Consider the following 16,593-nt stretch of genomic DNA (forward strand, 5'->3'; position numbering starts at 1 on the left):
CACCTTTGACCATTGGGGGTACTATTCAGATTGGCTCCTGAATCCTTTTGACATTACCCTGTTAGTCTTTGATAGCGTCTTTGCTTACTGACAAGAAAAGTTGTTCTGGGTTCATCTTTTTTTTTTTGGTTAAGATTTATTTATTTATTTTAGAGAGAGAGAGAGTGCACAAGGCAGGAGGGGGAAGGGACAGGAGGAGAGGGAGAGAAAGAATCTCAAGCAGACACCCCACTGAGCATGGAGCCCTTTGTGGAGCTAGATCTCAGGACCCCGGGATCATGACCTGAGTCCAAATCAAGAGCTGGACACTTAACCAACTGAGCCACCCAGCACCCCGTGGGTTCATCTTGTTCAATTCTTGCTACAGACTTAAAATCACCCTTTCTCCATGAGTCCTGCTTCCAGGATGCATGGGTGGCTCATCGGTTAAGCATCTGCCTTCGGCTCAGGTCGTGATCCCAGGGTCCTGGGATTGAGTCCTGCATTGGGCTGCTTACTCAGTGGGGAGCCTGCTTCTCCTTTGGCCTGCCTATCCCCCTGCTTGTGCTCCTGCTGTCTCTCTGACAAATAAATAAATAAAATCTTAAAAAAAAAAATAAAAAAGAGTCCTGCTTCCTTGTAGCAGAAAATGGTAGTCTGTAACTACAATCTCTGATTAAGGATATTAATTGCTACTAGATAGGTCACTGTTTCTAAGCCCTTTTGGTAGACTAAGCTAGTAACTGTGTGTGTTAAAACTACAGGGTTTTTAACTTCATCTCCTTGATCTTACATCTATCTATATTTCTTTTTGCCCACAGTAGCAATCAGTGAAACCAATGTAATTATTAATTTGCTTCATCCTTCCCTCTATGAACAAAAGTCTCAGAATAGCAATAGCAATATTGAAGAATTTTAGGGATTTTGCACCTGGCATAGTTTCTACTTTATGGTGATAACAGCAACTACACATTTAGGTTAATTTGATTTATTTTACCATCTCTTTTTAGATGTTGCTTTGTAAACACTATATCTAGTTTTATAAATATGTAAAATATTTACATGGTTCCAAAGTCAAATTTACACAGCACAGTATATTCAAAGAAGTCTGTTCATATTCCCCTTTATTCTCTCCCTTCTTCATGGGTGACTATTAGAAATTTTTACTTTAACTTACTACTGTTTTGCCTTATATAAGCAAATATGTATATATATTCATATCTGCCCTCTTAGATAAATGATAGCATACTATACACATTTTTCTTTAGCTTTAAAATATATATATAACAATATATCCTGGAGATCATTCTATAGAAATATAGCCATCTTTTTTTTACCATGGCATAGTGCTCAACTGTGTGGATATATCTACATAGATGGAGTTCAGTGCTTTTCAAACCATCTACATGGAAGGACCAATTTTATTTATTTCCAATATGTCACAGACTGATACTTTTGTAAAATACAATAAAAATAAGTTAGAAGGAAAATGAAATAAAAAGCCACAAAGATATACAAACTACAAACCCATATTCTTTATTATTATATTTAGACATAAATTTACATTTCAATAAAAGCCTAATTACCATTACAATTGTGGGATATTACTAGCTTCTTATCTTTCTTTGCCACTGAACTGACTTTAGAGTTTCAGTTATCCCCTTCCATGTTCAAGACATATGGTGTAAATCCTGCAAGGTACTTAAATCCTGAAGGCCTTATTTAAACACGCTTTGTAAGGGCTCAAGCCCCTCTTTATGCAAATATTTTTCAAATGGACATTTTTACCCCAAACTTACAAACAGTAATTTCATATCAAAAGAAAGGCAAGAAAAAAATAACATTCAGATACTTAAAAAAGGAAACAGTGAATAAGGAATAATAAACTCAGGAATTTAAGAAATTTTGTGTACTGACTAAGAAAAGAGGACTGACACCTCTTCTTGAAAGCTGTCCAGGGTTTTCCATCAAAATAATAAATCCCTTTCTTCTTAAGCCTCCCACATTTTGCTTTCACTTTTTACCACGGACTAAACACAGTATGTCTTGAATTATGATAATTTCTGTCATATACTCCCTTCTTTGGGTGACAAAGTCTTAAAGGGAGAGAAATCTTACCTTAATTATCTCAAATCCTCCAAAACATAGGCAACACAGGGCCTTGCAGGAAACAGTCACCAAGAAGGAAGAATGCTACTATATTTATTGTGTGTGTTATTATGTTGCTTTTATAAAAGTGCTATTCACTTATTTCATTTGTCTTACCTCCCTAGTAAGACTAAAACTTAAGGCAATTAAAACCTATTTCTGTTCTTTATCTACTTCTCTTGTACATATTTCTTTTTTTTTTTTTTTTAAGATTTATTTGTTTGAGACAGAGTGAGTGGGGGTAGGGGCAGAGAGAGAGGGAGAGAAGCTAACTCCCTGCTGAGCACGGAGCCCCATGCAGGGCTCCATCTCACCACCTGGAGATCATGACCTGAGCCAAAATCAAGATTCAGAGGACAGTCAACCGACTGAGCCACCCAGGTGCCCCATGTACATATTTCTTTACCCTCTACTTATGTACCTATAGGTGGTAATTAAGCATTTATTTGACCAAGAGAAATATGCTTATATGTTTCTTATGTATGTAATTATACGAACTAATTTATAAACTAAACTTTATAACTATAAGGTGATGAAAATGCATCACCCTCTACAAATGATAAAATTTGTATTACTGGCATTATACTTTAATCAGATTAAAAAATCCCAAGTAAACAAATCCATTGTTATTTTGGGAGGTATTCTCTGAATATTGAAAATGCTTTTAAAGAAATTTTCTAGCTTGTTATTTTACCTGAGTAGTAAATTCCTCTCTGCAAAATACAGATGGTAATATCTGCCTCACAAGGATATTGTGAAAATGAGGTGTCTAGTACTGGGCTCAGCTCAGAGAGACCCTCCAGAAATAATACTTCCTTTTCCCTGGCTATTGGAAGGTAATTACAAGGAAAGTGAATATTTCAATACGGTCACAATGATTAAAATTTATTTAGTGAAACCATTTCCCTCATCTTGTTCATTAAAATAAGAAACCATTTCCTTCTGGAAGTCTCCTCAATGAACACAGCATCATACTAAATTACAAAACCCCAACACATGCTGTACTCCATATAGGAAGTCCTATGTGTAAAAATGCTTTGTGCTCAGTGAACTGTCATGGTAAGGTAAATTATCATTATTGTATGCTCATGTTATATTTGCACTTCATGGGGGCCCTGGATGGCTCAGTTGTTAAGCGTCTGCCTTTGGCTCAGGTCATGATCCCAGGTTCCTGGGATCAAGCCCTGCATCCGGCTCCCTGCTCAGCAGGAAGCCTGCTTCTCCCTCTCCCACTCTCCCTGCTTGTATTCCCTCTCTCGCTGTGTCTCTCTCTGTCAAAAAAAAATTGCACTTCATTTTGTTAATAATATAAAATGTAAATTCATATGCCTTACTCAAAATGTTCCCATGTTTTACCTATTATACCTTAAACTCTTTAAGAAGCACAATGTTTAATATAACTTAGCTTCAAAACATCTGGTTCAGGAACACATTCCATAAGCACTCAATAATTAAATTTCTGAATAAGGTTAAAGTGATATAAGATATATTTATATGAAAACCAGAATACACATAAATATTGTTGACCAAATACTTTGTGCATCAAGGTAGAGCAAAAATACATAGACAAAATAGAATGAATTCAGTGACAGAGTCACTATTTTTTCTAAATGAGTCTCTATATTACAAGCATCAATTAGAAAGAAAAATAAGGAAACAAAGATGTTCGAAAAATATTTCAGTCCATTCTATAAATGTAAGTGCCCTGTATAAACAAAAAATGATGTTAACTTGCATTTACCTGTTTTTTAGCAGAGCGGTTAGGCTCTCAGAATTGAGTTGTTGCATTAAGGCCTCTCTCAGGGTTGGAAGCATGGACAGCACTGTAATGCAAACAGAAAATAAAAAAGGTCGCAAGTGATGTGACTGCTTTCACTGAGAAACGCACATCATTTAGGCTATACGATTGGACTAGTAACTAGCAAGGGTTGGGAGGGAATGTCAGGGCTAGAGTTTTCAAATTATTATTAAGAATAACAAAAACTGAGTTTATGCTAGTAAATCATTTATCTGCTTATGTTAATTGAATAGAACTCTATATATATATAGTACGATCACAGCAATGTAAACAAGTACACATACAAGAAAGAATGGGAAGAATTATTCTGAAATGTTAATAGTGCTGGTCTCTGGACAATGGAATACTAATAATCATCTTTTTTTCTCTTCTTTTCTGTACTCTCCAAATTTTTTTACAATGAATTTATTTCTGATATAATAAAATGATCAAAAACAACATTTTTATTTTATACTTTTTGTTTCATATTTTATTTCTATTTTTAAAAAAGTTTATTGAATATTACAAAGCAATAAGCACTTATTGAAACCTAGACAAAAGTGCATCAGGCTGGGAATTAAGAACTGCTGAGTTGCACTTTTGGTTTTGCCAATGGTTATTGCCTGTAACTCCCAAGAATACCATAGATAAAATAAGACATAGTGCCCTATGGAAAAAAAGATTGCATGTAATTTATAGAAGTTACTTTATTTATGGCTCCTGCATAGTATAAGAAATGCTGGAGAAATGCAAATATAACAACTTAAAGTGAGTTTCTAACACTAAATAAGTAATGATAACAAAATGAAAAAAATATCAAAAGATCAAAAATACCATATTCTAAAAGGGAAAAACTTCAGTGTAGGATTTTTATTTCTTGACTAGGTAAGACATATTAATTATAAAATCCGTATTATTTTTTCTATAGAACATTTAGTTTTAGCCTACTCTAGACATCTATTTCAGTGCTGCACTATGTAGCTTCAGTGTATTTCCTCAAGCTGTATGATTAAATCACCTAAGTCATTTAGATTATTAACTAAAGTCACAGCTCAGAGCCAATGTAAAAGGTAGCTTATCTTAGTGTATTTGGTACATATACCTAGCCCAAATGCGGTATGTTAGCCCACCAAGAAAAATTAGGCTAGAGTCCTACATACAGAAAATGGAGGTAGTAAGAAACTAATTTAAAGATTATGTGGTAAAACAACATGATTTGAGAGGAGTCTCTTCAACAGTTCTTCTGAGAGAAGAATTTTACTTTCCCCTTCAGCCTATTCAACCAAAGACAAGTCAATTCTTCTCTTCCAGGCATTTTTTTTTTTTATATTTTATGTTTCTGTATTTATATTTATATTTCTGTATCTAGCTGAATACAGCATTCATGTTTTCCTTTAGCCATCCAATCTCCATGATAAATACCCCCCAGTCCAACCACAAATCACATGACAACCCTTCATCAGCTATGAAATCTGTGCGACTCTGAGCAAGTTATTTAACCTCTCAGTGCCTCCGTTTTCTCTGTAAACTGAGGATAACATTGGATCTACCTTATAGAATTGTTGTAAGGATTAACTGAGACATATCAAGCATTTAGAACATTTGCACATGAGAACGCTCAGTAAGTGTCAGCCCTTATTATATCCTTATTTGGCCTCTTCTGACCCATTCCAGTTTGTATCTTTTTTTTTTTTTTTTTTAAGATTTATTTATTTGAGAGAGAGAGAGAAAGCATGAGTGGGAGGGGCAGAGGGAGAGAGAGAATCTCAAGCAGACTCTGCACTGAGCATGGAGCCCTACCTGGGGCTGGATCTCATGATTCTGAGGTTATGACCTGAGCTGAAACCAAGTGTTGGGCGTTCTAACCGACTGAGCCACTCAGGCACCCCTCCTGTACTCTGATTACTCCAGAGCATGATGCAACTACCTTTGATCTGAATCAAAGATTTTATTATTGTAGTCTAAGATTAAATTAGTACTTCTAGAAGTCATATCAAAGTGTTTATAACCAGCCTATGCTCAACTAGAACTCCCAACCCTTACTCATATATCCTGCTTGCAAGCAAGCTTAGATAATTCTGTATCTGTACAACTGACTTTTAATGCAGGACAATTCATTTATCCAGCCTAGCACTCTGTCATGTATAAATTTAATAAGCACCTCTCCTGAATCTTTAGTAAAATCATGGGGAAGATAAAGTCACTGGGCAGAACACAGAAGCATTTTATTAGATGATATCTTTCAAGTTGGGGCCAACTTTTTGGATTAAAAAAACTAGCTCTATTTACCTAAAACTACTAAATTTTTCTAGTATATCCATGCATCTTATTCAAAAGGATAGAAGTTTATCATATGACTTATAACCCCATTATCAATGCATACCAGAAAGCTAATTTGGAAAGTTTTCCAGTGAACTTATATTTGGCTCCTACCGTATTTTATTTTTAATTACCTATCTGCAGGTAGGTAATTGATTCATCTGAGGGGTGTGATGGTCATGGAAATGTGCCACCAAATCTGCTAGGAGCATGGCTGGCTGGCGATCCAATACCAGGTCTGCACCGCTCCCAGCCAATGAGAGTGATCTGTGGCGATACCAACACAGGTCCATTCCTGGGGGTCTTGTCTACCAGGGAACTTTGACCTAAGGACTCCCCACTGGCCTGCCAAAACTTTGCTGGAACTGTGCTGTAGGCTGAGACTCTTCTTATCTAATCTTCTTCCTTCTCCCTTTCCGTTCACGTGTAAAGACCTGCACTATGATCTAAAGGCTTTCCTTGCCTCCTTCTGCTCCCTCCCCTTTGTTCTTTGCATGTGTTCCCAATATACCTTGTGCACATCTAATCCCATCTTAGCATCTGTTTCCCAGGGAACAAAAACTGACACAAGGGTCCATGTCAAATTGAGATGTATTTGCAGACTCTAGACTACCTTTTTCTATTTTCTGAAAATATGAGTAATAACTGGAAATGGACTGTCCTTCTTTTCTAAAAATTCATTGAAATGTCCTTGGTAGCATCACTTCATTGATCCTGAATATCAATTTAAAGAATTATGTAACTTTTTTTTTTTTTTTAAAGTAGGCGCCACATCCAGCATGGAGCCCAACGCAGGGCTTTAACTCATGACCCTGAGATCAAGACCTGAGCTAAGATCAAAAGTCAGATGCTTAACTGACTGAGCCACTCAGGTACCCCAAGAATTATGTAATTTTTTTTTTTTTAAGATTTTATTTATTTATTTGAGAGAGAGAGAATCAGAGAGAGCACATGAGAGGGGGGAGGGTTAGAGGGAGAAGCAGACTCCCTGCCAAGCAGGGAGCCCGATGCGGGACTCGATCCCGGGACTCCAGGATCATGACCTGAGCCGAAGGCAGTCGCTTAACCAAATGAGCCACCCAGGCGCCCCAAGAATTATGTAATTTTTAAAAAGTTATCATTTACTGAGTATTTATTATGCACCAAGCACTTTATATGCATTATCTCCTCACATTCTACAAAAATTTATGAAGTGGGTTTTATGATGATCATTTTATAGAAAAGAGAATTGAGATTTAGATTTGCCCAAAGATACAGGGATATTACAAGGAAAACCTGGGAACTGAACTCACTGTTTTTTAAAAAAATTTATTTTATTTAAATTCAATTAACATATAGTACATTATTAGTTTCAGAAGTAGAGTTCAGTGATTCATTAGTTGCAAATAATACCCAATGCTCATCATATCACATGCCCTCCTTAATGCATTTTATCTGAGTTGTCATTACATGCAGTATTTATGATTACTATTTGCTTTATAGAATTAAGTATTATTATTATACTAAAAATAAAGTCCTTTAAACTCAGAAAAAAACTCTGCTTTCAAAAGTAAATAAAGAGAACCTACCTTTACAATTTTTTCTAAATTAACTGTTCTTAAAAGAAGCGTAAGAGAAAAGATTAAGCTTTAAACAATAGCAAAGAAAAACAGGTTTGACATGGATTTGAAAACTAATTCTTTAAGGGGTTATGCCAGTTATTAATACCTGTTCCCTTCAAATGTGGGCAGTCGATTTTGTTATGGCATTCTCCCAGTAGGTTTCTAGCTCTAGAAGTTAAATTATTCATGTTGATTAATTCATGTTGATTAGTGTATACTACTGTTCTACACTCATGTCTGTAGTTGCCTACAGTAAATTTAACACACTTAGGAATTTTTACTACAGCTATAAAGCCTAATGAAATCAGGCCTATCCTTGTAGCCTTACTTCCTACTACTCTTCCATTGCTCATTCTGCTCTTGAAAGGATCAAGTCTGTGCCCACTGAAGGCATTTTGCGTGGCTCCCTCCATTGAATCATTTGGTTCTCTTCAAATGTCACCTCCTCAAAGAGGCCTGACTCTCCTGATTGCCATTTCTTAAAGAATATCCCCACCTCTCTCACAGCTTTATTCTCCTTATGGCAGCCATCACTGCCTGAAGTTATTTATATGTTGTTTATCATTTGTTACTTTCATTAGCATATAAATTTTAAAGGTCAGGGATTTTTTTTTTATCTTTCACCTTCTGTTTCCCCAACACTGGGTACCCCAAGTATTTGCTGAGTGAATAAATAAAGTGAGTGAACAAGCATTTATTGCATATTGTATATTGATTTATACTGATTTTAAAAATCAACATTTAATGATGTATTTCAGTTAAATCATATAAATCCTTGCTAGATTTATCATTCTTCTTTTGCCTTTTCCTCTAACTTTGGTCCTGAAGGTATGCAAATTAATATAAATCATCAAGTAACTTTTTTTTTTTAAGATTTTATTTATTTATTTGACAGAGACAGACACAGGGAGAGAGGGAACACAAGCAGGGGGAGTGGGGAAGGGAGAAGCAGGCTTCCTGCTAAGCAGGGAGCCCGATGTGGGGCTCAATCCCAGGACCCTGGGATCATGACCTGAGCCGAAGGCAGATGCTTAACGACTGAGCCACCCAGGCACCCCAATCATCAAGTAACTTTATACATGTATAAATATTTCTCTTTGCCTTACCTGTCATATTGCAAGTCCTCTGGTTACTTTCAAAATGATACTGTCGTCGTGCTTGAGCAATGTACTCTGCAGCTTCTCTTTCTTGTATTTCTCTGATTTTCTTCTGTCCATATTTTCCCAGGATATATACTCCTAAAATTATATTTTTAAAACAAGCAAGTATGTTAATCTAGTTAATTTGAGTATTAAAAATTCCAAACAGTATTTTTAACCTGCTTCATCCAAATATAAGGTTTATATCAATGGAAAGTTAAAAATCACAACTTTTAAAAATCTAAATTGAAGACTTATGTAGGAATTGTGACCTAAATAGAAGGAAAAGGAGACTGGCATTTTAACAGCCAACGATGGGTACATAAAGCTAAGTCTGAAGAAACCAGAAAGGAATTAAGTGTACAAGTCTGGTGATGCCTTCAATAGTGAACTGGAGATATTCTAAGTGTCCAGCAATAAGGGATTGTTTAAATAAATTATGGTCTATCCATACAATAATCTTATGAAAGCCTATGTGGCTGTTAAAAACTACATTGCTAAATTAGCTAATGACTCAAGGAAATATCCATATATATTGTTAGGTTATAAAATAAGATCTGGATGTTTCCCTTTTTAACATAAGTAGACATACACAGAAAAAAACAGATGGGTTTTAACATAAAAAAACAATAATCATTGTTGCATAGTGGGATAGCAGCTGATCTTTATCTTCCATTTGCTTCTTTGCATCTTCCATATTTTCTTCAGTCAACATGTCATACTTTATTTTTTTTAATTTTTTTTTGAAGATTTTATTTATTTATTTTGACAAAGAGAGACACAGTGAGAGAGGGAACACAGGGAGCCCGATGCGGGGCTCGATCCCAGGACGCCGGGATCATGACCTGAGCCAAAGGCAGATGCTTAACGACTGAGCCACCCAGGCGCCACAACATGTCATACTTTTTTAAAATGTAAGATAAAATTATTTATTTATTTATTTAAAAATAAAATTTTTAAAAGAAAGAATACAGGAAAGGTAGGTAGTCAGGCAGACATCGAGAACTAGTACTTTCAGTGGAAAAGGAAAAGGGAAGACGTATAGAAATTCCTAAATTACAACACCACAGCATAAAAATATAGGTGGGGTCATGAGGCCTATAATTTTGTTGAACACATTTCAGCATAGACAGATGATATAAATGTGCACATTCTGGTCTATGCCCCAGGGGCAGTTAATTGTCCTAACTGGGAATGTGAATACTTCAGAGTGGTTGATTAGCATTTGACCAAAAGCCACACTCCAAGGTTTAAGTACTTCAACTAACTTTTATCTAACATAATGAATATCAGAAATGGATTTTCATAGATTAAATTAGTGGTGTTTAAGATACTGGATTAGCCAAAACATTTTAGTAATACTCATTTGAGCAAGAATATATGAATCTAGCAAGTCCTTTATCCTTAGGAATGACTTAGCCTTGAATCCTCAGCTGCTAATTAGGAGGATTCTTAATCAAAGGAGTTAACCAAATGGCCAATAGAATCCTACAAATGGAATACTGTTGCAATTGCTTCAGGCAAATCTTTTTCTTTTTTTGAGAGAGAGATAGAGAGAGAGAGAGAGAGACAAGGGGGGGGGAGAGGCAGAGGGAGAAAGCAAATCCCAAGGGCTTGACCTCAGGACCCTGAGATCATGATCTGAGCCAAAATCAAGAGTCTGACACATAACCAAATGAGCCACCCAGGTGCCCCATCTTCAGGCAATCTTTCATGCAAGGTTCTGTTGCCGCACTGAAAGAGGACACTGGGACTTCAGTAAGCTTATAAAACAAGTTATGATACTGTTTTATTTATACTGGCTAATAGGATGTTTTTATGTGTGCCAGCATGTGTTTCATTATAACCTGGCAACAAATTTGTAAGGGAGTAACTGATCCTCACTTATCTCCAAGTGCTTGTGGCCCTCAATATCTATCAGAAAGAACCTAAGAACTGTGCAGGACCTAAATAATTGGATTTAGTCTGTTTGTCACAAGTGGGGAGGAGACGGCCCTGTAGGAACTGCAAAACAAACACACATCCTGAAATATTTTCACTAATATAAGCATTATAAAGATTTTATTTATTCATTTGAGACACAGAGATAGAAAGAGAGAGAGAGAGAAAGCATGAGCAGGGGGAGAGGCAGAGGCAGAGGGAGAAGCAGGCTTCCCGCTGAGCCAGGAGCCCGATGCGGGGCTCGATGCGGGGCTCGATCCCAGAACCCTGGGAACATGACCTGAGCCAAAGCAGACGCTTAACCATCTGAGCCACCCGGGCGCCCCTAATATAAGCATTATAGATGAACTGGTAACACATTATATATTCTTAAAAATAATAGTTCAGTAAAAGGTATGTCCTGCAAATAATTAGACAGAAATAAACTATGACTGTTGCTATGTTTGTATGCAAATACATGTATTATAATCATGCTTAAAGAGCAAATGAAAATTATTTAAGTGACTTCATAGCTGCCTTTTTTGTAATGCATCCTCAATAAACTGATGACAGTGCCATAACACCAAAGAGAGAAGAAACTGACTTATATTTCACAAATAACTCTTTGGTAGGCAATTCTTAGGTTAACAACTACTTCTCAATGAATTGCTTGTATTTTATTTGCACAATAGATTGCTTAAAGTTATGTGTAAAATGATTATCATGTCTCAAATAATAATAATGTAAGGTGAAACACTGCAGTGATGACCATTGTGTATCTAAGAATTTTCTGGAATAACAATAAATAACTGGTATATGTGTTTTCTGGGAGAAAAGGTATACTGCTTTCATTAGATTCTCAACAGTGTCTGATAAAAATTTTTCAGGAACTACTGTATTTGTTTGATAGGCGTTATATATTCTAACTAAAGCTAAAAGAAAATGAATTATTATGGGTTGAACTGTGTCACACACACCCCTCCCCCATTCATATGTTGAAGTCTCCCTATTTCAGAATGTTACCTCATTTGGAGATAGGGTCTTTATAGAGGTAATCCAGTTAAAAAGGAGGTCATTAGGGTGAGCTCTAATCCAACATGACTGGTATTCTGGTAAGAGGAAATTTGGACACAGACATGTGTAGAAGGAAGATGATGTAAAGACACAGAGGCAATAACCATCTACAAACCGAGGAGAGGGGCTTGTAGAAGATCCTACTCTTACAGCCCTCAGAAGGAACAAATCCTGCCAACACATTGATCTTGGATTTCTGAACTCCAGAACAATGAGACAATACATTTCTGTTGCTTAAGCCACTCAGTTGGTGGTACTTCGTTATAGAAACACTAGCAAACTAATACATGAAATTAGGCTAAAATCCCACAATGCATTATTTTTTTTGAGTTAGCACTGAAGTAAGTTACTATATAAAAAGAAGTTACTATATAAAAGTCAAATTTAGCCAAGCTCTCATTCCTAAAATTAATAAATTTTGATTTTTTTTCTTCCCTAGGAAAGTATGAAGGCAGAGAATTCATTAGCTAAAATATGGGATTCAGGATCATCTATATATTCAACTGGCTGCCTGAATCATCTGAAGACAACAGATATTGATGGCTGTGGTACCATCTAGGTAGGTAACTTTGAGCAAGCCTCTTCCTCTCTCTGCATCTAAATTTTTTCATCCATAAAATGAAAGGCTGGGATTATAAGGTGCTTTACAAGTTTCTTCTGTAGCTATAACTTTATTTATGAATAATGGAAACAATCACTAAATACCTGAAAAAATGGGGGTGCCTGGGTGGCTCAGTCCATTAAGTGTCCAACTCTTGGTTTCGGCTCAGGTCATGATCTCAGGGTTGTAAGATCAAGCCCTGCGTTGGTCTCCGCACTCAGCTTGGACTCTGCTTGAGATTCTTTCTCCCTCCCCCCCCAGCTCTCTGCCCCCACCCTCCAGCTATCTAAAAAACAAAAACAAAAACAATCCCCCCGCCAAACCAATGAAAATGTTTTGAGGTTTCCTTTCAGAACATTGTCGGTAAAGCAAAATCTCTTCTAGTCTTTCCACATTATAAATTCAGTTTTTTCAAACTATCTTTTAGTTGTCTTCTTTTCCTGGAAGAAAATCCCTGCAATACAACAATTTTACCAGATTACTACTAGGTTAATAATTTCAGTAAGTTTGAAAATAATCTATATCATCGCTTAAAATCTAACAAAACACGAAATCCTGCTAGTCTGATTTTATTCTGGAAATATTTTCTAAATTTTGCGACTTTACTCCAACTTCTTTACCATTGTCTTCATTCAGATTCTGAATAATGCTCTTAAGAACTGGTTTCCAGCTTCCTCCTCACCGCTTTTGTTCTGGTCTCACACCTTTCCAATCCATCTTTTACATGCCAAGTGATTTTCTAAAATTTAAATCTGACTACATATTCCTGGGTTTAGAATTCTTTAACACCCTGTCATCTTAACGTGGATTCCCTGTTCCACTTACATCAGAATTACTTGAAGTGCCTGTTAAAAATGTAGCCTTTAAGAGAGTTCCCTGAAATCATCCCCAAATGTCTTGTCTTGTACAATACTGCATCCCCAATATATAATATTGGTACACAGAGGGAGCTCAATAAATACTTGCTGGATAATTGATGAATAAATGAACTGGTCTGGACCGAAAGAATTAGAATCCGGGAAAGAGAAGTCTATGTTTGGGATAACTGGGTGGCTCAGTTGGTTGAGCGTCTGCCTTTGGCTCAGGTCATGATCCCAGGGTCCTGGGATCAAGTCCTGCATTGGGCTCCTTGCTCAGCAGGGAGCCTGTTTCTCCCTCTGCCTGCCACTCCCCCTGCTTGTGCGTGCTCTCTCTCTGACAAATAAATAAAATCTTTAAAAAAGAAAAAGAAAACTCTATGTTTTTATTAAGCCTCTTAAGTGATTTTTATCATAGGAAAGTCGAGAAGCACTGGTGCCCAAGATAATGTCCAGATTCAGTAGAATAACACAATATAGAAGGCCCTTCACAACCTGCACTCAGGCTAGTTTTCCAAATTCATCTTTTGTCACTCCCCATTTATTCCCTGTTCTTAGCCATAGCAGATACGCTGGTTCATCACAAGCAATATATCTGAATCTGTTGAACATCCCTTTTTCCTGCTGTGTCCCGTTCTCTTTTGCTAGCTGTACAACTTGACTCAAGTGAATTCTTGAGTGAAGCCTGTCAGACAACTTCACATTTATTTCTCTCTCCTCTAAGTACCCACAGCACCAGCTCTTTTATGGTACTATAATATTATCATTGTACTACTTTTGTTCATTTCCGTTTCTGCTTTCCAGACAGCACCACGAGTTCCTCCAAGTCAAGAACGGTCTTATTCCTTTGTATTCCCAGAGCCTGATATAGTGGGAGGAGGCACTCACTTTCATTCAAATGTTTGTTGAATGAAAGAAAGAATGAATAAATGGAAAAGTAAAGAGACCAAAAATTACAGGGATTAAGATTTAAATTACAAGTCAATGCTCTGAGATTTTTAGAAATCAGCAAGTCAGTAAATATAATCTGCTTATTCTCTGTTCTGCAACATTTTCTCTTGTGTAGTGGTTCTCCAAGTGTGGCTTGGGTACTCTTGGAGGTGTTCGATACCTTTTCATGGAATCTGTGAGTCAAAACTATTTTTGTAGTTTTTGTCTTTTGCATTCTCATTCTCTCTCATTCTTTCATACAGCAGAGTATTCCAGAGGCTACATGACATGTAGTAACACAACTGACTGGATACAGAAAGAGAGATGGGAATCCAGCTTTCTTCAATTAATCCAGACAGTAAAGAGATTTGCAAAAATGTAAAATGATGCCACTCTTTCCACTATTTTTTTAAAAAATAATATCTGTGTTAATATGTAATGGGTTTACTATTGTTACTTAATATTTAAAAAATTTCTTGGTTTTAATTTCTAATATGGCAACTACTAATAGATATAATTTTTAAAAGGCTGTTTAGAGTCTTTAATTTTTACAAGGGTAAAGGAGACCTCAGGCCAAAAAGTTTATATTTTATAAACTGGTCAAATTGTACAAATTGGTCGAAAGCAGGTACTTACCCAAAATGCAGGCAATTCGAATGTAAGGCCTGTAACTCAAAGTTTTAGGTTTTTTCCACCACTGAATGGCCAAACTTCTTTGAGCAAACATGCTGATATCTTACCTAGTTTTCAAGCCTGACAAAATATGCCACTTCTTCCATGAAGACCTTTTCTATTTCTTTCCAACTGCACATGCTATCTGCTGGTTTGATCTGTATGCCATTGCCTCCCCCTCCCAGCTGTCTTATTGTTTTGTATTTTAATTATTTGTATACTTGTCATAATCAGAATGTGTCCCCCCAAAATTCACATGTTGAAATCCTAATGCCTGATGTGATGATATTAGGAGGTGAGGTCTTTGGGAGGTGCTTAGGTCATGAGAGTGGAGCCTTCATGAATGGGATTAGTGTTCTTATAAATGGGACTTCACAGAGACCCCTACCCTTTTTGCCATGTGATACAAAAAGTCCGCAACCCAGAAGCAGGCCCTCACCCAACCTTGTTGGCACCCTGATCCAGCCTCTAGAATTGAGAGAAATAAATTTCGGTTGTTTAGAGTCACCCAGTCTGTGGTATTTTGCTGTAGCAGCCCTAGTGGACTAAGACACTTGTTTTTCATTCCTGTCAGACCATAAAGTCCATGAAGGCAGAGCAGTATAGTATGCAAAGACAAAGTGCTTCAGAATCTAACACACCTGGTTTGAATTCTAGTTTCCTTTTTATTAACTCTGAGATCCTGGGCAAGTTTCTTCAGTTCTTAGGACTCTAGTTCCAACATTTTTGAATGGAAACAGTAATAACTACTCTTGTTGTCCTGCGCATTGAATAGAAGAGCTTAGTACATTTATTTCTGGGCACCCAATAAATGGTAGCTATTACTATTAAAAATCTGTAACTCTTGTATTTCCAATCATATTACCTTAAACACTACAGGCACTGGATAAATATGTCTTAGATTAACTGAAATGTAACATGTTAGTAGGAAGATATAAAACACTAGGATTATTTTCTCTTTCTGTCCCTCTGAACTTTTTTTTTCCTTTCTCATTTCTCTTAACCTGTAATTATAAAGCTCTCAAAAGATTTTTGAAAAAATCTATAACTATGTCTTATACTCTTTTGCTTCCCCTACCATTATGTCTAATCTACCATTAAGTTGTTCCATAGATCTGAAGGGGTATGCTATTCTGAGATTGCTAAAGAGAAATTATTTTCCTTCCTTCAGTAGTGGCAAAAAAATTTTTATTTATACTTCTTCCATAATATGTGTATCTTTAACTTCTACAAATAAAATGGACTTAGTATTCTTAGCATAACTGAAATACACAGATAGTCCCTGAATTATACAAATTTTGACTTTATGATGATGCAAAAGTATTACACATTCAGTAGAATCCATACTTTAAATTTTGATCTTTTGCTGGGCTAGCAAATATGTGGTATAATACTTTCGTGATGCTGGGCAGTGGCAGTGCGCCCCAGCTCCCAGTCAGCCACGCAGTCATTGAGAGTAAACAACTCTTACAATCATTCTGTAATCATTCAACCACTGTTTTTCACTTTCAGTATTCAAAAAATTACAGGAGATATTAACACTATTACAAAATAGGCTTTGTGTTAGATGATTTTG

General features: G+C 36.3%; 1 protein-coding gene across 3 annotated transcripts in view; it reads right to left on the reverse strand.

Moving 5' to 3' along the window:
* PEX3 (peroxisomal biogenesis factor 3) overlaps nucleotides 1–16,593 on the reverse strand; it is a 36,661-nt gene that overhangs the window by 18,368 nt on the left and 1,700 nt on the right. For all 3 annotated transcript variants that reach the window (XM_021693156.1, XM_044917319.1, XR_002480486.2), the window contains exons 2-3: nucleotides 8,931–9,062; nucleotides 3,869–3,950 (exon numbers count right to left, since the gene is read on the reverse strand). In XM_021693156.1, coding sequence (XP_021548831.1) covers nucleotides 3,869–3,950; nucleotides 8,931–9,062 — 214 coding nt within the window. The remainder of the gene's footprint in view (nucleotides 1–3,868; nucleotides 3,951–8,930; nucleotides 9,063–16,593) is intronic.

Source organism: Neomonachus schauinslandi, chromosome 8, assembly GCF_002201575.2.
Source record: "Neomonachus schauinslandi chromosome 8, ASM220157v2, whole genome shotgun sequence".
NCBI classification, from domain to species: Eukaryota; Metazoa; Chordata; class Mammalia; order Carnivora; family Phocidae; genus Neomonachus; species Neomonachus schauinslandi.